At 39.6% G+C, this 24,240-nt stretch overlaps 5 protein-coding genes across 6 annotated transcripts; all 5 read left to right on the top strand.

Annotated features, from left to right (window-relative positions):
- The first annotated feature begins 1,285 nt into the window (after window positions 1-1,285).
- Window positions 1,286-3,684, top strand: LOC133648198 (protocadherin gamma-A11-like). The gene has a single exon (XM_062044035.1). The coding sequence runs from the start codon at window positions 1,291-1,293 to the stop codon at window positions 3,682-3,684; it is 2,394 nt and encodes a 797-aa protein (XP_061900019.1). The 5' UTR covers window positions 1,286-1,290.
- A 1,827-nt stretch (window positions 3,685-5,511) lies between these two features.
- On the top strand, window positions 5,512-7,923 carry LOC133648117 (protocadherin gamma-A11-like). The gene has a single exon (XM_062043899.1). The coding sequence runs from the start codon at window positions 5,512-5,514 to the stop codon at window positions 7,921-7,923; it is 2,412 nt and encodes an 803-aa protein (XP_061899883.1).
- Window positions 7,924-10,491: 2,568 nt separating this feature from the next.
- Window positions 10,492-14,832, top strand: LOC133648118 (protocadherin beta-16-like). Its single transcript, XM_062043900.1, has 2 exons — window positions 10,492-12,983; window positions 14,818-14,832. The coding sequence occupies exons 1-2, from the start codon at window positions 10,590-10,592 to the stop codon at window positions 14,830-14,832; spliced, it is 2,409 nt and encodes an 802-aa protein (XP_061899884.1). The 5' UTR covers window positions 10,492-10,589.
- An 858-nt stretch (window positions 14,833-15,690) lies between these two features.
- LOC133648195 (protocadherin beta-16-like) lies at window positions 15,691-18,102 on the top strand. The gene has a single exon (XM_062044032.1). It carries the CDS (start codon window positions 15,703-15,705, stop codon window positions 18,100-18,102), a length of 2,400 nt encoding a protein of 799 aa, XP_061900016.1. The 5' UTR covers window positions 15,691-15,702.
- A 2,542-nt stretch (window positions 18,103-20,644) lies between these two features.
- On the top strand, window positions 20,645-24,019 carry LOC133648202 (protocadherin gamma-A11-like). 2 transcript variants are annotated; one of them, XM_062044040.1, is made up of 2 exons: window positions 20,645-20,668; window positions 21,665-24,019. In XM_062044040.1, the coding sequence occupies exons 1-2, from the start codon at window positions 20,645-20,647 to the stop codon at window positions 24,017-24,019; spliced, it is 2,379 nt and encodes a 792-aa protein (XP_061900024.1). The 2 variants fall into 2 exon arrangements, with proteins under 2 accessions (XP_061900024.1, XP_061900022.1); XM_062044038.1 differs by lacking the exon at window positions 20,645-20,668 and having other exon boundaries at window positions 21,630-24,019.
- The last annotated feature ends 221 nt before the right edge of the window (window positions 24,020-24,240 follow it).

Genomic DNA, 24,240 nt, shown 5'->3' on the forward strand with positions numbered 1-24,240 from the left:
AAAGTAATGTCATTTGAGGTGTTGCATTGCTTTGTATCTCATTCAATTGAGTTATTCTCTGTTATACACTGTGCATATTGCCCATTACATCTAAATGTGTATCTAAAAACACGACACATTGCTGGATTGATGGTTTCACCACTACTGTATATTAGTTTACAATGTTTGTGCTTTCACATGTGGGTAATATTTCGAGGTCACTTGTCACAGAGATAGTTCCATTCAAAAAGTAAGTGTGTGTTTTGTTATTAATAAGACATTTACAAAAGAACATTCTCTCTTACAAACTATGACATTGGCAGAAAAAAATATTAAGTATATACAACATTTGAATACATGACAGCAATGTGATTTGCGATTAAATACTGTAGGCCACTGTAAAATAAATTACCTTGCATGATGATTTGGCAAAATACATTGCTATTTTAATTTGTCACATTTAAAATGTTTTCCAAAATCTCACTTTTCAAGAAGCATTATTTTGTTGTCAGAGATGCTGCCATGATGGGTAATTGTTGAGTCGTTATACAATTATGAATGGTTTCATGATGAAACAGTGGATATCATACACAATATGTAATAGTTGTTGCTTGAAAATGCAGAGTTTGCTATATTAATATGTAGGGTATCTTCTGTAATAGTGTTCTCAGTGTGATCTTTAGACTGTTTTGGAATGTTGTTGTTTTTTTGCCTTACTTGATTGTTTTTTGGACTGGTCAGTATTTTTCTTCATAAAGACAGATACAAAAAGCAGGTATATGATAAACTGCGTTTTGTGATAATTGGAGATTATTTAATATATATACAATAGCTTTAAGCTACAACTGATGTGTATGTTCCTCGATATGTCCAATAAATTTTGAACATATTAAGCTTCTGTGATATCTGACTAGTACATATATAATACTCTGATGTTGATTACATGACAAGGCAGACATATTTTTTGCTACGTATTGATTAATGAATATTAATGGATTCATCTACACATGCATGGTAAAAGCATAGCCAATTTGGACAATAATGGAAGACTACATTATTATCTGGTTGGAGTGCAACCAGGGATTACTTTGCTAAAACATGGGTATGTTTTTATTTGGTGTGATATGTAAAATGGACAGAAGATGTCGCTATATAACTGTCTTAAAATATGTGTTGTATGTGGCTCTTTGTGGAAGGGCGTTTTATCAAAAGCAGTCTGGTTCTAAAGAGAAAACACGCTGCATCGCTGTCAAAGAAGGACTATATGTTTTAACTAAAAGCTGGATCTATTTTTCTTCATCATCTTGACGCATGTTTTTAACAATGGATACAAGGCGCACAAGGTTTATGATTTGCGCCTTTTACACCCTCTTTTTGTTGCATTCTGCATATGGAGACGTGAGCTTTTCCTTTCCTGAGGAGATGAGACGAGGATCTGTTATTGGGAATTTAGCCAAGGATCTCGGACTAGAGGCAAGCAATCTGTACGCAAGAAAAGCCCGCATCAACACGGTGGGGAGCAGTAAACGTTATTGTGATCTAAACATGAAAAGTGGAGAGCTGATTGTCGCCGACAGGATTGACCGAGAGAGCCTTTGTGGAGACAAGCCTTCATGTGTCCTAAAACATGAGGTCGTGCTGCAGAATCCTCTGGAGCTTCATAGAATTAATCTGCATATTCAAGATATCAATGATAACTTGCCAATGTTTGATGATGACTTGATTAATTTAGAGATACATGAGTCAGCCATGAAAGGAGCTCGTTTTGTGATAGAAGAGGGGCACGATGCAGATATAGGACAAAATTCAGTTCAACAATATATGCTTAGAAAAAATGATAATTTCGTTCTTGCTGTCAGTGGAAACACAATAGAATTAGTTCTTGATAAGGAACTTGACCGTGAAAAACAAAATGAGATGAATTTGCTTCTCACAGCTTTAGATGGCGGCTCTCCTCAGAGATCAGGTACAGTAGTCATACACGTCACTGTGCTGGATGCTAATGATAATGTACCAGTGTTCAGCCAAGCTGTTTATAAAGCCAGTCTGCCTGAAAACTCTCCTCTTGGTACAATAGTGATTAATGTTAGTGCTACTGATGCTGATGAAGGAGTGTATGGAGAAGTGAGTTATGATTTCGGACATGTTTCAGAAGATGTGGAAACATTATTCAAGATTGATCGCAAAGTGGGTGCAATAAAAGTAATTGGAAATGTTGATTATGAATCAACTACATCATATGAAATTCGTTTGAAAGCCAAAGATGGACTAGGACTGTCATCTAATGCCAAGGTGATCATTTCAATCACTGATGTAAATGACAACGCTCCTGAAATACATTTAGAATCATTGTCTAATCCAGTACCAGAGAATGTGTCACCTGGTACTGAGGTGGGCATCATTAATGTTCAGGACAGAGACTCTGAGAAGAATGGACAGGTCCGCTGCTCCATTACACAAAATGTCCCCTTTAAGTTAGTTCCTTCTATTAAAAACTATTATTCTCTGTTGACTACTGGACAACTGGACCGTGAACTAGTGTCTGATTACAACATTACAATCAGTGCCACTGACGAGGGCTCTCCTCCTCTGTCCTCCTCTAAAAGTCTCCACTTATCTGTAGCAGACATCAACGACAACCCACCTGTGTTTGAGGAACAGTCCTACAGTGCATATGTGAGTGAAAATAACAAAGCTGGCTCCACTTTATGTTCTGTTAGTGCTCGAGACCCCGACTGGAGACAGAACGGTACCGTGATTTATTCTCTGTTAGCTGCTGAAGTGAACGGTGCCCCAGTGTCCTCCTATGTGTCTGTTAATGGAGACACAGGTGTGATCCATGCTGTCAGAACATTTGATTATGAACACCTGAGGAGTTTTAAAGTCCACGTCATGGCCAGAGACAACGGTTCTCCTCCGCTGAGCAGCAACGTGAGCGTCAGTGTGTTCATATCGGATGTGAATGACAACTCTCCTCAGATACTGTACCCCTCCCCAGAGGGTAACTCCTTCATGACCGAGCTGGTCCCCAAAGCTGCACACGGAGGCTCTGTGGTGTCCAAAGTGATAGCGGTGGACGCAGACTCCGGACAGAACGCCTGGCTGTCCTATCATATAGTCAAGTCCACTGATCCGGGACTTTTCACCATTGGTCTCCACAGTGGAGAGATCAGGACCCAGCGGGACATTTCTGAATCTGACAGCATGAAACAGAACCTGATTGTGGCAGTGAAAGATAACGGACAGCCCCCTCTCTCTGCCACCTGCTCCATGTATTTACTTATTTCTGATAACTTGGCTGAGGTCCCAGAACTGAAGGACATTTCTTATGATGAGAAGAATTCCAAGCTGACGTCTTATCTGATCATCTCCCTGGTGTCTGTGTCCACCTTCTTTCTGACCTTCATCATCATCGTCCTGGGTGTGAGGTTTTGTCGCAGGAGAAAGCCCAGACTGTTGTTTGATGGAGCAGTTGCCATCCCCAGCGCGTATCTGCCTCCTAATTACGCAGATGTTGACGGCACAGGAACTTTACGCAGCACCTACAACTATGACGCCTACTTGACAACAGGTTCTAGAACCAGTGACTTCAAGTTTGTGTCTTCTTACAATGACAACACGCTGCCTGCTGACCAGACTCTGAGGAAAAGTCCTTCTGACTTTGATGAGATGTTTGGAGACACTCAAGGCTCCCCTGAGGTATGAGCAAAGCCATATTTCATATTTTCTTAATCCATGCATTCATACATACTGTTGGTGGTTTTGCTGACACATACCGATAAAGTGTTTCATTGGGTTTTTGTATCAGTATTTAATTTGTAGTGATTAGCAAACAATAGTTTCCATTGGATGTTTTATGTATGTACTTTGTAATATTTTGCTCAATTCTAACAGTACAAAGACATTCAATCACTTCCTATTTTAATTATTTTTGCAACAGAAAGAGACTTTGAGATTGTTGGTGTAATACATGGGTCTTTGTAGTCAATGATTATTTATCATCATCTTTACATATTCACTGTTATGTCATGGCAGCATTGGTAACACTTTTTTTTAAAACATAGTTTATTTCAAAAATCTGTTCTGATAGATAAGTAATATACAGGTATAAATAATCATATCTAATCACCTTCTTTGTGAGTGATTATCTATATCCCTTACATTGTTTACATTCATATTCATAAAAAATAGATTTTTCTTTGTTGAAAAGTAATGTCATATGAGGTGTTGCATTGCTTTGTATCTCATTCAATTGAGTTATTCTCTTTTATACACTGTGCATATTGCCCATTACATCTAAATGTGTATCTAAAAACACGACACATTGCTGGATTGATGGTTTCACCACTACTGTATATTAGTTTACAATGTTTGTGCTTTCACATGTGGGTAATATTTGGAGGTCACTTGCCACCGACATTGTTCCATTTAAAGTGATAAGTGTGTGTTTTGTTATTAATAAGTCATTTACAAAAGAACATTCTCTCTTACAACTTATGACATATTGGCAGAAAAAATAATAAGTATATACAACATATCAATACATGACAGTATATTGGGAAATGTGATTTGCGATGAAATTATGTAGGCCACTGTAAAATAAATTACCTTACATGATGATTTGGCAAAAGGCATTACTATCTTGATTTGTCTCATTCGAATTTATTTCCAAAATCTTACTTTTCAAGAGGCATTCTTTTGTTGTCAGAGATGCTGCCTGTATATCCATGATGGGTAATTGTTGAGTCGTTATAAAATTATGAATGGTTTCCTGATGAAACATTGCATAGCATACACAATATTTAATAGTTGTTGCTTGAAAATGCAGAGTTTGCTAAATTAATTTGTAGGGTATCTTCTGTAATATTGTTCTCAGTGTGATCTCTAGACTGCTTTGGACTGGGGTTTTTTTTTGCCTTACTTGATCCTTTTTTTATGGTCTGTATTTTTCTTCATAACGACAGATACAAAATTCCGGTATAAGATAAACAGCATTGTGTGATAATTGGAGATAATTTATATATACAATAGCTTAAAGCTACAATTGATGTGTATGTTCCTCATTATGTCCAACACATTTTGAAAATATTAAGCCTCTGTGAAATATGACTAGTACATAGAATTATACTCTGATGTTGATTACATGACAAGGCAGACATACTTTTTGCTATGTATTGATTAGTGAATAAATAATGGATTCATCTACACGTACATGGTTGAAGCATAGCCAATTTGGATAATAATGGAATTTTGTAAGGTCTTTACATCAGACTACATTTTTATCTGGTTGGAGTGCAACCAGGGATTACTTTGCTAACACATGGGTATGTTTTTATTTGGTGTGATATTTAAAATGGACTGAAGATGTCGCTCTATAACTGTCTAAAAATATGTGTGTTGCTTGGCTCTTTGTGGAAGGGCGTTTTATCAAAAGCAGTCTGGTTCTAAAGAGAAAACACGCTGCATCGCTGTCAAAGAAGGACTATATGCTGGATCTATTTTTATTCATCATCTTGACGCATGTTTTTAACAATGGATTCAAGGCGCACAAGGTTTTTGATTTGCACCTTTTACACCCTCTTTTTGTTGCATTCTGCATATGGAGACGTGAGCTTTTCCTTTCCTGAGGAGATGAAACGAGGATCTGTTATTGGGAATTTAGCCAAGGATCTCGGACTGGAAGCAAGCGCACTGTCCGCCAGAAAAGCCCGCATCAACACGGTGGGGGGAGATAAACGTTATTGTGATCTAAACATGAAAAGTGGAGAGCTGATTGTCGCCGACAGGATTGACCGAGAGAGCCTTTGTGGAGACAAAGCTTCGTGTGTCCTAAAACATGAGGTCGTGCTGCAGAATCCTCTTGAGCTTCATCGGATTAATTTGCACATTCAAGATGTTAATGATAACGCACCAATGTTTAAAGACACCGTGATTAATTTGGAGATACATGAGTCAGCCGATAAAGGAGCTCGTTTTGTGATAGAAGAGGGGCACGATGCAGATATAGGACAAAATTCTGTTCAACAATACAGCCTAAGAAAGAATGATAATTTTGTTCTTGCTGTCAGCGGTAACACAATAGAATTAGTTCTTGATAAAGAACTTGACCGTGAAAAACAAAATGAGATGAATTTGCTTCTCACAGCTTTAGATGGCGGCTCTCCTCAGAGATCAGGTACAGTAGTCATACACGTCACTGTGCTGGATGCTAATGATAATGTACCAGTGTTCAGCCAAGCTGTTTATAAAGCCAGTCTGCCTGAAAACTCTCCTCCTGATACAATAGTGATTAATGTTAGTGCTACTGATGCTGATGAAGGAGTGAATGGAGAAGTGAGTTATGAATTTGGTCATGTTTCAGAAGATGTGGAGAAGTTATTCAGTATTGATCGTAAAGTGGGTGCTATAGGAGTAATTGGAAATGTTGATTATGAATCCACATCTTCATATGAAATACGTATGAAAGCCAAAGATGGATTAGGACTGTCATCTTATGCCAAGGTGATTATTTATATCACTGATGTAAATGACAACGCTCCTGTAATACATTTAGAATCACTGTCTAATCCAATACCAGAGAATGTGTCACCTGGTACAGAGGTGGGCATCATTAATGTTCAGGACAGAGACTCTGAGAAGAATGGACAAGTCCGCTGCTCCATTCAACAAAATGTCCCCTTTAAGTTAGTTCCTTCTATTAAAAACTATTATTCTCTGGTGACTACTGGACAACTGGACCGTGAACTAGTGTCTGATTACAACATTACAATCAGTGCCACTGACGAGGGCTCTCCTCCTCTGTCCTCCTCTAAAAGTCTTCACTTATCTGTAGCAGACATCAACGACAACCCACCTGTGTTTGAGGAACAGTCCTACAGCGCATATGTGAGTGAAAATAACAAAGCTGGCTCCACTTTATGTTCTGTTAGTGCTCGAGACCCTGACTGGAGACAAAACGGTACCGTGATTTATTCTCTGTTAGATGCTGAGGTGAACGGTGCCCCGGTGTCCTCCTATGTGTCTGTTAACGGAGACACAGGTGTGATCCACGCTGTCAGGTCATTTGATTATGAACACCTGAGGAGTTTTAAAGTCCACGTCATGGCCAGAGACAACGGTTCTCCTCCGCTGAGCAGCAACGTGAGCGTCAGTGTGTTCATATCGGATGTGAATGACAACTCTCCTCAGATACTGTACCCCTCCCCAGAGGGTAACTCCTTCATGACAGAGCTGGTCCCCAAAGCTGCACAAGGAGGCTCTGTGGTGTCCAAAGTGATAGCGGTGGACGCAGACTCTGGACAGAACGCCTGGCTGTCCTATCATATAGTCAAGTCCACTGATCCGGGGCTTTTCACCATTGGTCTCCACAGTGGAGAGATCAGGACCCAGCGGGACATTTCTGAATCTGACAGCATGAAACAGAACCTGATTGTGGCAGTGAAAGATAATGGACAGCCCCCTCTCTCTGCCACCTGCTCCATGTATTTACTTATTTCTGATAACTTGGCTGAGGTGCCAGAACTGAAGGACATTTCTTATGACGAGAAGAATTCCAAACTGACGTCTTATCTGATCATCGCGCTGGTGTCTGTGTCCACCTTCTTTCTGACCTTCATCATCATCGTCCTGGGTGTGAGGTTTTGTCGCAGGAGAAAGCCCAGACTGTTGTTTGATGGAGCAGTTGCCATCCCCAGCGCGTATCTGCCTCCTAATTACGCAGATGTTGACGGCACAGGAACTTTACGCAGCACCTACAACTATGACGCCTACTTGACAACAGGTTCTAGAACCAGTGACTTTAAGTTTGTGTCTTCTTACAATGACAACACGCTGCCTGCTGACCAGACTCTGAGGAAAAGTCCTTCTGACTTTGTTGATGATCTTCATGATTCTTTTGACCCCTTGGAGGTAGGAACCTTTGCTATTTTAATCAAATTTTGCTGACCAAGTTTAAACCCGCCATTTCACACACAAACACATTCATGCAATCTTGTGTTGTGCCATTCTTTAACTAGCTTAGTATTTATGAATTTCAAAGTTAGTTTTCATGTTTTAGATATTTTTTCTTACATGTCAAAAAAGTAGTTTGTTGTCCTCAAATGTGTTTATTGTGGCTCCCTGATTTGATTCTACACAAGCTGAGTGCTTTTGACAGATGTATTTAGTATGTTAGTTTAATGCATGGATATTAAATTTAGGGAAAATACACTCTCATTGACTACTGTTAATTTCCCTACAAGTTATACTTCAGAACTGTTGGAAAGAGATGACTATTTATCTTCTTTAACATTGTTGTGGGCAGGTGTGATGTAGTCTCGTCCATACGTTTTTTTAGTTTTTTTTATATATAGCTAAAACAAATCAAACTCCTGGTCATACATATAAAGGAAGTGGAAATTGACCAAATGTTTGGGTCCACCTATAGCAGCCATACTGTAACATTATATATACTTTTCTGGGAAGACAAAATACCAGATGTTGAATTTTGGAATTGTTGTCTAATTCAGAATGTTTGCGAGGTTAGAGGTCACTGATATTGGACCTGAAATAAGGTGTGCTGACTAATAATCTCTATTGTTTGAAGCTTAAAGTTATAGTTATTCAGTATTTCTTCACTTAACTTACACAAGAATGCCTTTCTGGTCTGCGCTTCAGGCACAGGTCTTAATTATTATTCATACCGCTTGAGCTCATTAAAGTCACACTTGATCTGGAGCCTACCCCAGCTGACTTTGTGTAAGAGGAGGGGTTCACACTAGTCACCAGCCAAAAGGCAGGGCACATACACTACCGCTCAAAAGTTTGGGGTCACCCAAACAATTTTGTGGAATAGCCTTCATTTCTAAGAACAAGAATAGACCGTCGAGTTTCAGATGAAAGTTCTCTTTTTCTTTCCATTTTCAGCGTTTAATTGACCCCAAAAATGTGATGCTCCAGAAACTCAATCTGCTCAAAGGAAGGTCAGTTTTGTAGCTTCTGTAACGAGCTAAACTGTTTTCAGATGTGTGAACATGATTGCACAAATGTTTTCTAATCATCAATTAGCCTTCTGAGCCAATGAGCAAACACATTGTACCATTAGAACACTGGAGTGATAGTTGCTGGAAATGGGCCTCTATACACCTATGTAGATATTGCACCAAAAACCGACATTTGCAGCTAGAATAGTCATTTACCACATTAGCAATGTATAGAGTGTATTTCTTTAAAGTTAAGACTAGTTTAAAGTTATCTTCATTGAAAAGTACAGTGCTTTTCCTTCAAAAATAAGGACATTTCAATGTGACCCCAAACTTTTGAACGGTAGTGTATAGAAAATCAACCATTCACATGCACTCCTATTAAACATTTCGAGACTCTACTCAGTTCTAATATTTTGGGAAAATGATAGTTGGAAGCTGGAAAGCCCATGCACAGGAATAATATGCAAACTTGAAACAGAAATACCCCAACATATATTTGAATGCTCAATCTGCTGACTATGTAATGCCAAAAAGGCCAACCACTCATCCACAGTTAAGCCAAGTAGAGAACCATTCCCTTTAAAATAATTTGCAAGTTGTGTCTTTAATGTTCTTATGGAGAAAAAAGCTATATATATATATACAAAAAAATAAATAGGGTCAAATTCAAACAAAGCCTGGCAAATTACCTTTATTGTCAATCAATGGTTGTGCCATATAGAATATTTGAACTGTTAAGTGTTTTGACATACTGCAGTACATCTACTCTTGAAACCCTAAAAAAAAACACAAAAACACTGATCTCATTTGAACAAATGAATAGTCACACCCATCATGTTATAATCAAGATTTTTATTTTGTGTCGATGGGCTGCAAGTGTAAAACACGTGCATGAATTGGAAAATATCGCTTGGGATTTGGGTGGTTAATATTACAAGCTCAGGGAGGCCGACTTCGGACAATTGATTGTGTGATACATTATGTAGACACGTGTGGTTGGAATTGTTCATTTACTAGTGCAAGAATGATCTCTTTGACCTGCTTTGCTGGCTTTGAGCACATTCTGACACTTCAAGGAGCCACTGAATGCACATTTCTCTGTCCATGATGCTACCATCATTGTCACACTTTTCTCTGCGAATTCTTTAGTCCATCCATCCATGTTTTACCGCTCGTCCCTCCCGTGTATTTTAATTCAACTTCTGTATTGGAAAAACACATATTGAATGCTTTTGACTTCCGTTTTGTGTTGCTGTAGAATTGGTCATTTTAAACATGTACAATGTTTCATTTTGATTTGTTTTATACATACAATCGTTTTAAAAAAGCACAATTTCCCAACTCAATAGTGATGCAATATGTATGTGCCAGTGGTGTAATTTTGTGACATTCTTATAGGTAATTTTTTAACCAAGCACCAAGTTGTTATGTCATAAATTGCACTCTAGGGGTCAGCATGCACTCATGAAAAACATGTACTTGATTTTCAACCCATTTATACTAACACACGTACCACATTTTAGTATTGTGTAGCTCCGGTCGAGAAGCTTGTTAATGTGACGATGGAATGAAAAGCTTTGGATTTTGGGGGAGATTATAGCCATCTTGTTTTACGTCTAGACCTTTTTTTTTTATCATTTTGTGACAATGGAGAACAAAAGATTGGCACCTCTTGGCTACTGCCTCGTTTTTCTTTTCCTTTTCCTCCACACCATCAATGGAGACTTGAGCTACTCTATACGAGAGGAGATGAAACGTGGATCACTAATTGGTAATATCGCCAAGGATTTGGGACTTGGTTTGGGCCAGTTATCTGCTCGTAAAGCACGCATTGATCCAGAGGATAACAACGTTCAGCACTGCGGCATCAACCTCAACACTGGTGACTTGATTGTTCAGGAGAGGATTGACAGAGAAGGGCTTTGTGGCAAAAAGGCTTCATGTGTTCTTAAACAAGAACTAGTGCTGGAAAATCCATTAGAGCTGCACCCTATTAATATACGTGTTTTAGACATTAATGATAATTCACCCCAATTCAATGAGGAATCACTTAAATTTGAAATACTCGAAATAGCAGTCAGGGGTGCTCGTTTTCCTCTTAGAGAAGCACATGATGGAGATATCGGAGAAAATGCTGTTCAAAGCTACACTTTACAGCAGAATGATCATTTCAAATTAAACGTAAACACTAAACCAGGTGGACGGAAGTACTGTGAATTGGTCTTAGACAAAGAATTAGATAGAGAAGATGAAAAAGACATCATGCTCTCTCTGACTGCATATGATGGCGGCTCTCCTCAGAGATCAGGTACAGTAGTCATACATGTCACTGTGCTGGATGCTAATGATAATGTACCAGTGTTTAGTCAGACAGTCTATAAAGCCAGTCTGCCTGAAAACTCTCCTCTTGATACATTGGTGATCACAGTGAGTGCAAGTGATGCAGATGAAGGATTGAATAGTGAAATTACATATGCATTTGATCATGTATCTGATGACGATATTAATGTATTTACATTACATCCCAAAACTGGAGATGTTAGAGTGGCTGGTGTTGTTGATAACGAGAAAATGTCATCATATGAAATGCAAATAAGCGCGATAGATGGTCTTGGATTGATTTCATATAGTTCTTTGATTATTGAAGTCACTGACACAAACGACAACACCCCAGTTATACAACTAAAATCACTGTCTAATCCAATACCAGAGAATGTGTCACCTGGTACAGAGGTGGGCATCATTAATGTTCAGGACAGAGACTCTGAGCAGAATGGACAGGTCCGCTGCTTCATTCAACCAAATGTCCCCTTTAAGTTAGTTCCTTCTCTAAAAAACTATTATTCTCTGGTGACTACTGGACAACTGGACCGTGAACTAGTGTCTGATTACAACATTACAATCAGTGCCACTGACGAGGGCTCTCCTCCTCTGTCCTCCTCTAAAAGTCTCCACTTATCTGTAGCAGACATCAACGACAACCCACCTGTGTTTGAGGAACAGTCCTACAGTGCATATGTGAGTGAAAATAACAAAGCTGGCTCCACTTTATGTTCCGTTAGTGCTCGAGACCCCGACTGGAGACAGAACGGTACCGTGATTTATTCTCTGTTAGCTGCTGAGGTGAACGGTGCCCCGGTGTCCTCCTATGTATCTGTTAACGGAGACACAGGTGTGATCCACGCTGTCAGGTCATTTGATTACGAACACCTGAGAAGTTTTAAAGTCCACGTCATGGCCAGAGACAACGGTTCTCCTCCGCTGAGCAGCAACGTGAGCGTCAGTGTGTTCATATCGGATGTGAATGACAACTCTCCTCAGATACTGTACCCCTCCCCAGAGGGTAACTCCTTCATGACAGAGCTGGTCCCCAAAGCTGCACACGGAGGCTCTGTGGTGTCCAAAGTGATAGCGGTGGATGCAGACTCCGGACAGAATGCCTGGCTGTCCTATCATATAGTCAAGTCCACTGATCCAGGACTTTTCACCATTGGTCTCCACAGTGGAGAGATCAGGACCCAGCGGGACATTTCTGAATCTGACAGCATGAAACAGAACCTGATTGTGGCAGTGAAAGATAACGGACAGCCCCCTCTCTCTGCCACCTGCTCCATGTATTTACTTATTTCTGACAACTTGGCTGAGGTGCCAGAACTGAAGGACATTTCTTATGACGAGAAGAATTCCAAACTGACGTCTTATCTGATCATCGCGCTGGTGTCTGTGTCCACCTTCTTTCTGACCTTCATCATCATCGTCCTGGGTGTGAGGTTTTGTCGCAGGAGAAAGCCCAGACTGTTGTTTGATGGAGCAGTTGCCATCCCCAGCGCGTATCTGCCTCCTAATTACGCAGATGTTGACGGCACAGGAACTTTACGCAGCACCTACAACTATGACGCCTACTTGACAACAGGTTCTAGAACCAGTGACTTCAAGTTTGTGTCTTCTTACAATGACAACACGCTGCCTGCTGACCAGACTCTGAGGAAAAGTCCTTCTGACTTTGTTGATGATCTTCATGATTCTTTTGACCCTCTGGAGGTAGGAACCTTTGCTATTTTAATCAAATTTAGCTGGCCAAGCTTAAACCCGCCATCTCACACACAAACACATTCATGCAATCTTGTGTTGTGCCATTCTTTAACTAGCTTAGTATTTATGAATTTCAAAGTTAGTTTTCATGTTTTAGATATTTTTTTCTTAGATGTCAAAAAAGTAGTTTGTTTTCCTCAAATGTGTTTATTGTGGCTCCCTGATTTGATTTTACACAAGCTGAGTGCTTTTGACAGATGTATTTAGTATGTTAGTTTAATGCATGGATATTAATTTTAGGGAAAATACACTCTCATTGACTACTATTAATTTGCATACAAGTTATACTTCAGAACTGTTGGAAAGAGACGACTATTTATCTTCTTTAACATTGTTGTGGGCAGGTGTGATGTAGTCTCATCCATATGTTTTTTTTGTTTTTTTCTATATAGCTAAAACAAATCAAACTCCTGGTCATACATCTAAAGGAAGTGGAAATTGACCAAATGTTTGGGTCCACCTATAACAGCCATACTGTAACATTATCTATACTTTTCTGGGAAGAAAAAATACCAGATGTTGAATTTTGGAATTGTTGTCTAATTCAGAATTTTTGCGAGGTTAGAGGTCACTGATATTGGACCTGAAATAAGGTGTGCTGACTAATAATCTCTATTGTTTGAAGCTTAAAGTTATAGTTATTCAGTATTTCTTCACCTAACTTACACAAAAATGCCTTTCTGGTCCGCGCTTCAGGCACAGGTCTTAATTATTATTCATACCGCTTGAGCTCATTAAAGTCACACTTGATCTGGAGCCTACCCCAGCTGACTTTGGGTAAGAGGAAGGGTTCACACTGGTCACCAGCCAAAAGGCAGGGCACATACACTACCGTTCAAAAGTTTGGGGTCACCCAAGCAATTTTGTGGAATAGCCTTCATTTCTAAGAACAAGAATAGACTGTCGAGTTTCAGATGAAAGTTCTCTTTTTCTGGCCATTTTGAGCGTTTAATTGACCCCACAAATGTGATGCTCCAGAAACTCAATCTGCTCAAAGGAAGGTCAGTTTTGTAGCTTCTGTAACGAGCTAAACTGTTTTCAGATGTGTGAACCTGATTGCACAAGGGTTTTTCTAATCATCAATTAGCCTTCTGAGCCAATGAGCAAACACATTGTACCATTAGAACACTGGAGTGATAGTTGCTGGAAATGGGCCTCTATACACCTATGTAGATATCGCACCAAAAACCGACATTTGCAGCTAGAATAGTCATTTACCACATTAGCAATGTATAGAGTGTATTTCTTTAAAGTTAAGATTAGTTTAAAGTTATCTTCATTGAAAAGTACAGTGCTTTTCCTTCAAAAATAAGGACATTTCAATGTGACCCCAAACTTTTGGACGGTAGTGTATAGAAAATCAACCATTCACATGCACTCCTATTAAACATTTCGAGACTCTACTCAGTTCTAATATTTTGGGAAAATGATAGTTGGAAGCTGGAAAGCCCATGCACAGGAATAATATGCAAACTTGAAACAGAAATACCCCAACATATATTTGAATGCTCAATCTGCTGACTATGTAATGCCAAAAAGGCCAACCACTCATCCACAGTTAAGCCAAGTAGAGAACCCTTCCCTTTAAAATAATTTGCAAGTTGTGTCTTTAATGTTCTTTTTGGGAAAAAAGCTATGTATATATATATATATATATACACTGTATATACAAAAAAATTAATAGGGTAAAATTCAAACAAAGCCTGGCAAATTACCTTTATTGTCAATCAATGGTTGTGCCATATAGAATATTTGAACTGTTAAGTGTTTTGACATACTGCAGTACATCTACTCTTGAAACCCTAAAAAAACCCACTGATCGCATTTGAACAAATGAATAGTCACACCCATCATGTTATAATCAGGATTTTTACTTTGTGTCGATGGGCTGCAAGTGTAAAACACGTGCATGAATTGGAAAATATCGCTTGGGATTTGGGTGGTTATTATTACAAGCTCAGGGAGGACGACTTCGGACAATTGATTGTGTGATACATTATGTAGACACGTGTGGTTGGAATTGTTCATTTACTAGTGCAAGAATGATCTCTTTGACCTGCTTTGCTGGCTTTGAGCACATTCTGACACTTTAAGGAGCCACTGAATGCACATACTGTATCTGTCTCCATGATGCTACCCTCATTGTCACACTTTTCTCTGCGGATTCTTTAGTCCATCCATCCTTGTTTTACCACTCGTCCCTCTTGTGTATTTTAATTCAACTTCTGTATTGGAAAAACACATATTGAATGCTTTTGACTTCCATTTTGTGTTGCTGTAGAGTTGGTCATTTTGAACATGTACAATGTTTCATTTTGATTTGTTTTATACATAAAATTGTTTTAAAAAAGCACAATTTCCCAACTCAATAGTGATGCAATATGTAAGTGCCAGTGGTGTAATTTTTTGACATTCTTATGGGTAATTTTTTAACCAAGCACCAAGTTGTTATGTCAGAAATTGCACTCTAGGGGTCAGCATGCACTCATGAAAAACATGTACTTGATTTTCCACCCATTTTTACCAACACACGTACCAGATTTTAGTATTGTATAGCTCCAGTCGAGAAGCTTGTTAATGTGACGATGGAATGAAAAGCTTTGGATTTTGGGGGAGATTATAGCCATCTTGTTTTACGTTTAGGCCTTTATTTTATCATTTTGTGACAATGGAGAACAAAAGATTGGCACCTCTTGGCTACTGCCTCGTTTTTCTTTTCCTTTTCCTCGACACCATCAATGGAGACTTGAGCTACTCTATACGAGAGGAGATGAAACGTGGATCACTAATTGGGAATATCGCCAAGGATTTGGGACTTGATTTGGGCCAGTTATCTGCTCGTAAAGCGCGCATTGATCCAGAGGATAACAACGTTCAGCACTGCGGCATCAACCTCAACAATGGTGACTTGGTTGTTCAGGAGAGGATTGACAGAGAAGGGCTTTGTGGCAAAAAGGCTTCATGTGTTCTTAAACAAGAACTTGTGCTGGAAAATCCATTAGAGCTGCACCGTATTAATATTCGTGTTGTCGATATTAATGATAATTCACCACAGTTCAATGATGATTCATTAAAAATAGAAATACGGGAGTCTGCAGACAAAGGAGAACGTTTTCCTCTTAGAGAAGCACATGATGGAGACATTGGTGAAAATGCTGTTCAAAGCTACACTTTACAGCAGAATGATCATTTCAAATTAAATGTAAACACTAAACCAGGTGGACGGAAGTACTGTGAATTGGTCTTAGACAAAGAATTAGATAGAGAAGATAACAAAGACATCATGCTCTCTCTGACTGCATATGATGGCGGCTCTCCTCAGAGATCAGGTACAGTAGTCATACATGTCACTGTGCTGGATGCTAATGATAATGTACCAGTGTTTAGTCAGACAGTCTATAAAGCCAGTCTGCCTGAAAACTCTCCTCTTGATACATTGGTGATCACAGTGAGTGCAAGTGATGCAGATGAAGGATTAAATAGTGAAATTACATATGCATTTGATCATGTTTCTGATGACAATATTAATGTATTTACATTGCATCCCAAAACTGGAGATGTGAGAGTGGCTGGTGTTGTTGATAACGAGAAAATGTCATCATATGAAATGCAAATAAGCGCGATAGATGGTCTTGGATTGATTTCATATACTTCTTTGATTATTGAAGTCACTGACACAAACGACAACACCCCAGTTATACAACTAAAATCACTGTCTAATCCAATACCAGAGAATGTGTCACCTGGTATAGAGGTGGGCATCATTAATGTTCAGGACAGAGACTCTGAGCAGAATGGACAGGTCCGGTGCTCCATTCAACCAAATGTCCCCTTTAAGTTAGTTCCTTCTATTAAAAACTATTATTCTCTGGTGACTACTGGACAACTGGACCGTGAACTAGTGTCTGATTACAACATTACAATCAGTGCCACTGACGAGGGCTCTCCTCCTCTGTCCTCCTCTAACAGTCTTCACTTATCTGTAGCAGACATCAACGACAACCCACCTGTGTTTGAGGAACAGTCCTACAGCGCATATGTGAGTGAAAATAACAAAGCTGGATCCACTTTATGTTCTGTTAGTGCCCGAGACCCCGATTGGAGACAGAACGGTACCGTGATTTATTCTTTGTTAGCCGCTGAGGTGAACGGTGCCCCGGTGTCCTCCTATGTATCTGTTAACGGACACACAGGTGTGATCCACGCTGTCAGATCATTTGATTATGAACACTTGAGGAGTTTTAAAGTCCACGTCATGGCCAGAGACAACGGTTCTCCTCCGCTGAGCAGCAACGTGAGCGTCAGTGTGTTCATATCGGATGTGAATGACAACTCTCCTCAGATACTGTACCCCTCCCCAGAGGGTAACTCCTTCATGACAGAGCTGGTCCCCAAAGCTGCACACGGAGGCTCTGTGGTGTCCAAAGTGATAGCGGTGGATGCAGACTCCGGACAGAACGCCTGGCTGTCCTATCATATAGTCAAGTCCACTGATCCTGGACTTTTCACCATTGGTCTCCACAGTGGAGAGATCAGGACCCAGCGGGACATTTCTGAATCTGACAGCATGAAACAGAACCTGATTGTGGCAGTGAAAGATAACGGACAGCCCCCTCTCTCTGCCACCTGCTCCATGTATTTACTTATTTCTGATAACTTGGCTGAGGTGCCAGAACTGAAGGACATTTCTTATGAGGAGAAGAATTCTAAACTGACGTCTTATCTGATCATCGCGCTGGTGTCTGTGTCCACCTTCTTTCTGACCTTCATCATCATCGTCCTGGGTGTGAGGTTTTGTCGCAGGAGAAAGCCCAGACTGTTGTTTGATGGAGCAGTTGCCATCCCCAGCGCGTATCTGCCTCCTAATTACGCAGATGTTGACGGCACAGGAACTTTACGCAGCACCTACAACTATGACGCCTACTTGACAACAGGTTCTAGAACCAGTGACTTTAAGTTTGTGTCTTCTTACAATGACAACACGCTGCCTGCTGACCAGACTCTGAGGAAAAGTCCTTCTGACTTTGATGAGATGTTTGGAGATACTCAAGGCTCCCCTGAGGTATGAGCAATAACCTTCATAACTCATTTCATTGCTTCTAAATACATGCACTCATATATACTGCTTGTGGTTATTGTTAATACTTTTTGTTAAAGTGTTTTACTCCAGTTTCTCTATCAGTATTTATTTTGTTGTGATTACCAAACAATGATTTCCAATGGATTTTATTTTATTTTATCTTATTGCTTTTATGGCCTATTCTAGGGCCATGTCCATATGAACAATGACATGTACATTATTCTTTAAATCAGCCTGCTCGTACACACAGAGCTTTGGCAACATTTTGAATATTTTTTTGTGTGGTTAAAGCGCACACAAGCGCCTGTGTTGCTGAAACACAACACTCATGGAATTATAACGTGTTTAATCAGCAACATGGTGATATATTAAATGTGCACAAATGGAACCAACATATGTGAGTTAACTTCACGATCTGTCGTTAAATAAAGCTTAATAGCATGAGGTAATGTTGCGCTTTTCTTATGAAACAAAGCGAAAAGTCTTGCTTGTCAAAGTTGTCACATCAGGTGGAGGTCCGACAGCAACTAAAACAGCCAAGTGTCGTTATCGCTGGCGGGAGTGCAGCGAAACCCATTTTGATGCGTCTTTTTTATCAGTGTGGGGTGAAAATAGCAGCATATTTACGTTCAAACATACAGTAAGTCCTCTTCTATTGGGTTTAAAGCCAGCAAGGCAGCGTTGTTGAGCTTTGGAAATGACAGCGCACAACCGTGAAGTCATCAGAGGAGTACAAGTCTAGATTTGTCTCGTGAACACGCATACGCTGAGAATTTTGGAACTCTACACATAGGCCAGCGTTTGCAAAAGTATGTGTTTGTAAGGACAAAAGTATGCATTTGTGTGTGGACAAGAGGCCTAAACGCACCAATAAGTATGCGTTTATTAAGTATCTGTGTTCGTGTTGACATGGCCTAACTCCTGAGACATCCAATCACTTCCTATTTTAAGTCATCTTGCAAAAGAAAGATACTTTAAGATGTTTGGCGCGTTACATGGGTTTTTCCAGTCATTCATTAATTAGCATTATCTTAACATTTGGACTTTTCTGTCATTGTAGCATTGGAAACACTTGTTTAACCATTGTTTACTTCATATATATGTTCTTAAAGCTGATTCATATACATATTTGTATCTACTGTCATATTTAATTGCCTACTTTGTGAATGATTTGTCAGGCTTGTCCCTGACAGTTTGGTTATGTTTTAGTTTTTCCTCTGTGTTTGTCTTTATTTCCTGTCAGTGCTTATATTTTGGTTGTTTCCTGCTTGTCTCCCTGATCGAATGTTTTCCCTCAGCTGCGGCTGATTGGCACCTGACCACACCTGTTATCAATCAGCCAGCTACTATTTAAACCTGCCTTGCCATCCAGTCTGTGCTGAAGTATTGTCGCTAATGATTGTCGATGTCAATGTCTACTACCTGTCCTGGCTACTACTTGTCGTCGTAGCGATAAGCTGTTCCTGATAGCTATTTGTAGTTTGCTGTCTCCTAACTTCTTGTTTTCCTTAGCTATATCCAGTTAGCCGTTAGCTGTTTCCACTTTTTTCTGTTTGCTGGTTCCTGTTTTCAGTTTGGCTATTTCTAGTTCCTGGTTTGTGTTTTACATTTATTTTGAACATTAAATCATGTTTTCCTGCACCAATCCTGCCTTCTCTGCATCTTGGGGTTTGTCACCAACACACCATGACATGATTGTCTCTATCAATTATATCATTTTAATTTATATTCATACAAAGGTAATTGTGTTTTGCTTCAAACTTTAGGATGTCACACGAGTCATTGTCGTGTGTTGTGTTTACCTCAATGGAGTTCTCTCTTTTATACACTGGGCATATTTCAATCCAACTTTATTCATCTTAGATTGTATCCCAACACACCACACATTGATGGCTTGGTTGTTTCACCACTACTGTACGGTAGTTTATAGTGTTTGTACTTCGACACATGGATGCTATTTGGAAATCATTTAGCCTTACATCGGCATTGTTCCATTTAAAATGATCAGTTGTGTTTTTTAATTGGGAAATAATTTACAAAAAGAACATGCTCTCCTTTTATCTTAGGACATATTGGCAAAATAAAATATTAAGTCAGAGAACATGCATTATATACAGCATATTAATGAATTACAGCATAGTTGAAAATGTGGTCTAAATTCCTATTTTTCGTACCAATAACAATGATGGATGGCAACTTATTGGCCAACTAGTTAGCCTTACAAACATAAATGTGTGAGCGTTAAGGTTGCCCCACACTTTTTCACTTCCAATATGATAGGGATGCTGATCCGATTGGATATCAGCAGGAATCATACAAACGTTCTTTTATTTTGTAGCATGGAATGATAGAAAAGGTTTGATAAAGTGAAATTAGTCAGTATGGAAAAACACTAGCCTAATGATTATTGCCAGACATTAATGGACTTAACCTGTCTTTAAGTTGAAGTAGAGTGGTAATTGTTTGTGGTCACACATGATCCCAAAAGATTAATCATGTTAATTAAGCTCATGACAAAGGAAGTTAAATGATGCGGACCCGTTTGTTACTGGATGCTTTTTCAATACATTTCCGCATTGGAAACTTTGTAAATGTAAGTAATATGAAGCTTGATACTTTTTCATATTGACAAATATGATGTTTTACACTGCCAATATTGTGCAATGATTATTACCTATGTCGAGCTTGTGTCCTATTGTGTGCTTAGCTGTTGTGTAGCTGCTAGCTCCTAGTGCATAAAGCCTACCATGTTTACATTTCGAAATAACTTGACTAAAATAGAAAAAAATGTGTGCTTATTGGAGGGCATTTAGGTTGCAAGTCTGCTACTTGGGCCCCACTTTGGGCAACCCTGCTCGACAATATTTTAGACTGTTTCTATTGCATTACACGTTTCCTTTTTGGATGTGGTCAGTATTTGTCTTTGTAAAGACATAAACTAAATCCAGGTTAATGACAAAATGTACTTTGTGATAATTGTAAAGGTTTTATTATGTATACAATAGCTTCTAAAGCACAGTTCATGTTTGTGTTCCTTGTTATGACCAACGATACACATTTATAAATATTAAGTCTACTGTATGTGACATCTGACTCGTACATTTAATTGTGCTCTGATGTTGATTCCATGACAAGGCAGACAACATTTGTGCTACATATTGATTAATAACTACATGGATTTATTTACGTATGTAGTTCAAGTTGTAACCTAACTGAAATTGACAATAATGGAAATACATTTAAATCTAAATATTTTATTTTAGTTGGATTGCAACTACAGAATACTAATTTGTTAACACACAGGTATGTTGTTATTTTAGTGTGATATTTAAAATGGACTGAAGAGGGCGGTATATAACTGTATTAAAAGATGTGTTTCCCTCGGCTTTGTGTGGAAGGGCGTTTTAGCAAAGGCAGTCTGATTCTAAAGAGAAGCACACCACATTTCTGTACAAGAAGAATGACACATTTTCACTGAAAGCTGGATATTTTTTTTTAAATAATCTTAACCCATATTTTAACGATGGATTCAAGGCACACATGGTTTCAGATGGGCATCTTCTTCGTCCTTTTTTTGTTGCATTCTGCATATGGAGACGTGAGCTTTTCCTTTCCTGAGGAGATGAAACGAGGATCTGTTATTGGGAATTTAGCCAAGGATCTCGGACTGGAGACGAGCGCACTGTCTGCAAGAAAAGCCCGCATTGACGCAGAGGGGAGCAACAAACGTTATTGTGATCTAAACATGAAAAGCGGAGAGCTGATTGTCGCCGACAGGATTGACCGAGAGGATCTTTGTGGAGACAAGCCTTCGTGTGTCCTAAAACATGAGGTTGTGCTGCAGAATCCTCTGGAGCTTCATAGAATTAATTTACACATTCAAGATGTTAATGATAACGCTCCAATGTTTAATGATGACTTGTTTAACTTAGAGATAAGTGAGTCAGCCGACAAAGGAGCTCGTTTTGTGATAGAAGAGGGGCACGATGCAGATATAGGACAAAATTCAGTTCAACAATACAGCCTAAAAAAGAATGATAATTTTGTTCTTGCTGTCAGTGGAAACACAATAGAATTAGTTCTTGATAAAGAACTTGACCGTGAAAAACAAAATGAGATGAATTTGCTTCTCACAGCTTTAGATGGCGGCTCTCCTCAGAGATCAGGTACAGTAGTCATACACGTCACTGTGCTGGATGCTAATGATAATGTACCAGTGTTCAGCCAAGCTGTTTATAAAGCCAGTCTGCCTGAAAACTCTCCTCCTGATACAATAGTGATTCATGTTAGTGCTACTGATGCTGATGAAGGAGTGAATGGAGAAGTCAGTTATGATTTTGGACATGTTACAGAAGATGTGAAGAAAATATTCAGTATTGATCATAAAAAGGGTGCAATAGGAGTAATCGGACATGTTGATTATGAATTTAGAAAATCTTACGAAATACGTGTGAAAGCCAAAGATGGATTAGGATTGTCCTCGTATGCAAAAGTTATCATTTCAATCAACGATGTAAATGACAACAGTCCTGTAATAAATTTAGAGTCACTGTCTAATCCAATACCGGAGAATGTGTCACCTGGTACAGAGGTGGGCATCATTAATGTTCAGGACAGAGACTCTGAGAAGAACGGACAGGTCCGCTGCTCCCTTCAACAAAATGTTCCCTTTAAGTTAGTTCCTTCTATTAAAAACTATTATTCTCTGGTGACTACTGGACAACTGGACCGTGAACTAGTGTCTGATTACAACATTACAATCAGTGCCACTGATGAGGGCTCTCCTCCTCTGTCCTCCTCTAAAAGTCTTCACTTATCTGTAGCAGACATCAACGACAACCCACCTGTGTTTGAGGAACAGTCCTACAGTGCATATGTGAGTGAAAATAACAAAGCTGGCTCCACTTTATGTTCTGTTAGTGCTCGAGACCCCGACTGGAGACAGAACGGTACCGTGATTTATTCTCTGTTAGCTGCTGAGGTGAACGGTGCCCCGGTGTCCTCCTATGTATCTGTTAACGGAGACACAGGTGTGATCCACGCTGTCAGGTCATTTGATTATGAACATTTGAGGAGTTTTAAAGTCCACGTCATGGCCAGAGACAACGGTTCTCCTCCTCTGAGCAGCAACGTGAGCGTCAGTGTGTTCATATCGGATGTGAATGACAACTCTCCTCAGATACTGTACCCCTCCCCAGAGGGTAACTCCTTCATGACAGAGCTGGTCCCCAAAGCTGCACACGGAGGCTCTGTGGTGTCCAAAGTGATAGCGGTGGACGCAGACTCTGGACAGAACGCCTGGCTGTCCTATCATATAGTCAAGTCCACTGATTCGGGACTTTTCACTATTGGTCTCCACAGTGGAGAGATCAGGACCCAGCGGGACATTTCTGAATCTGACAGCATGAAACAGAACCTGATTGTGGCAGTGAAAGATAACGGACAGCCCCCTCTCTCTGCCACCTGCTCCATGTATTTACTTATTTCTGACAACTTGGCTGAGGTGCCAGAACTGAAGGACATTTCTTATGAGGAGAAGAATTCCAAACTGACGTCTTATCTGATCATCGCGCTGGTGTCTGTGTCCACCTTCTTTCTGACCTTCATCATCATCGTCCTGGGTGTGAGGTTTTGTCGCAGGAGAAAGCCCAGACTGTTGTTTGATGGAGCAGTTGCCATCCCCAGCGCGTATCTGCCTCCTAATTACGCAGATGTTGACGGCACAGGAACTTTACGCAGCACCTACAACTATGACGCCTACTTGACAACAGGTTCTAGAACCAGTGACTTCAAGTTTGTGTCTTCTTACAATGACAACACGCTGCCTGCTGACCAGACTCTGAGGAAAAGTCCTTCTGACTTTGATGAGATGTTTGGAGATACCCAAGGCTCCCCTGAGGTATGAGCAATAACCTTCATAACTCATTTCATTGCTTCTAAATACATGCACTCATATATACTGCTTGTGGTTATTGTTAATACTTTTTGTTAAAGTGTTTTACTCCAGTTTCTCTATCAGTATTTATTTTGTTGTGATTACCAAACAATGATTTCCAATGGATTTTATTTTATTTTATCTTATTGCTTTTTTGGCCTATTCTAGGGCCATGTCCATACGAACAAAGC

This window comes from Entelurus aequoreus, linkage group LG04 (assembly GCF_033978785.1).
Source record: "Entelurus aequoreus isolate RoL-2023_Sb linkage group LG04, RoL_Eaeq_v1.1, whole genome shotgun sequence".
In the NCBI taxonomy this organism is placed as follows: domain Eukaryota; kingdom Metazoa; phylum Chordata; class Actinopteri; order Syngnathiformes; family Syngnathidae; genus Entelurus; species Entelurus aequoreus.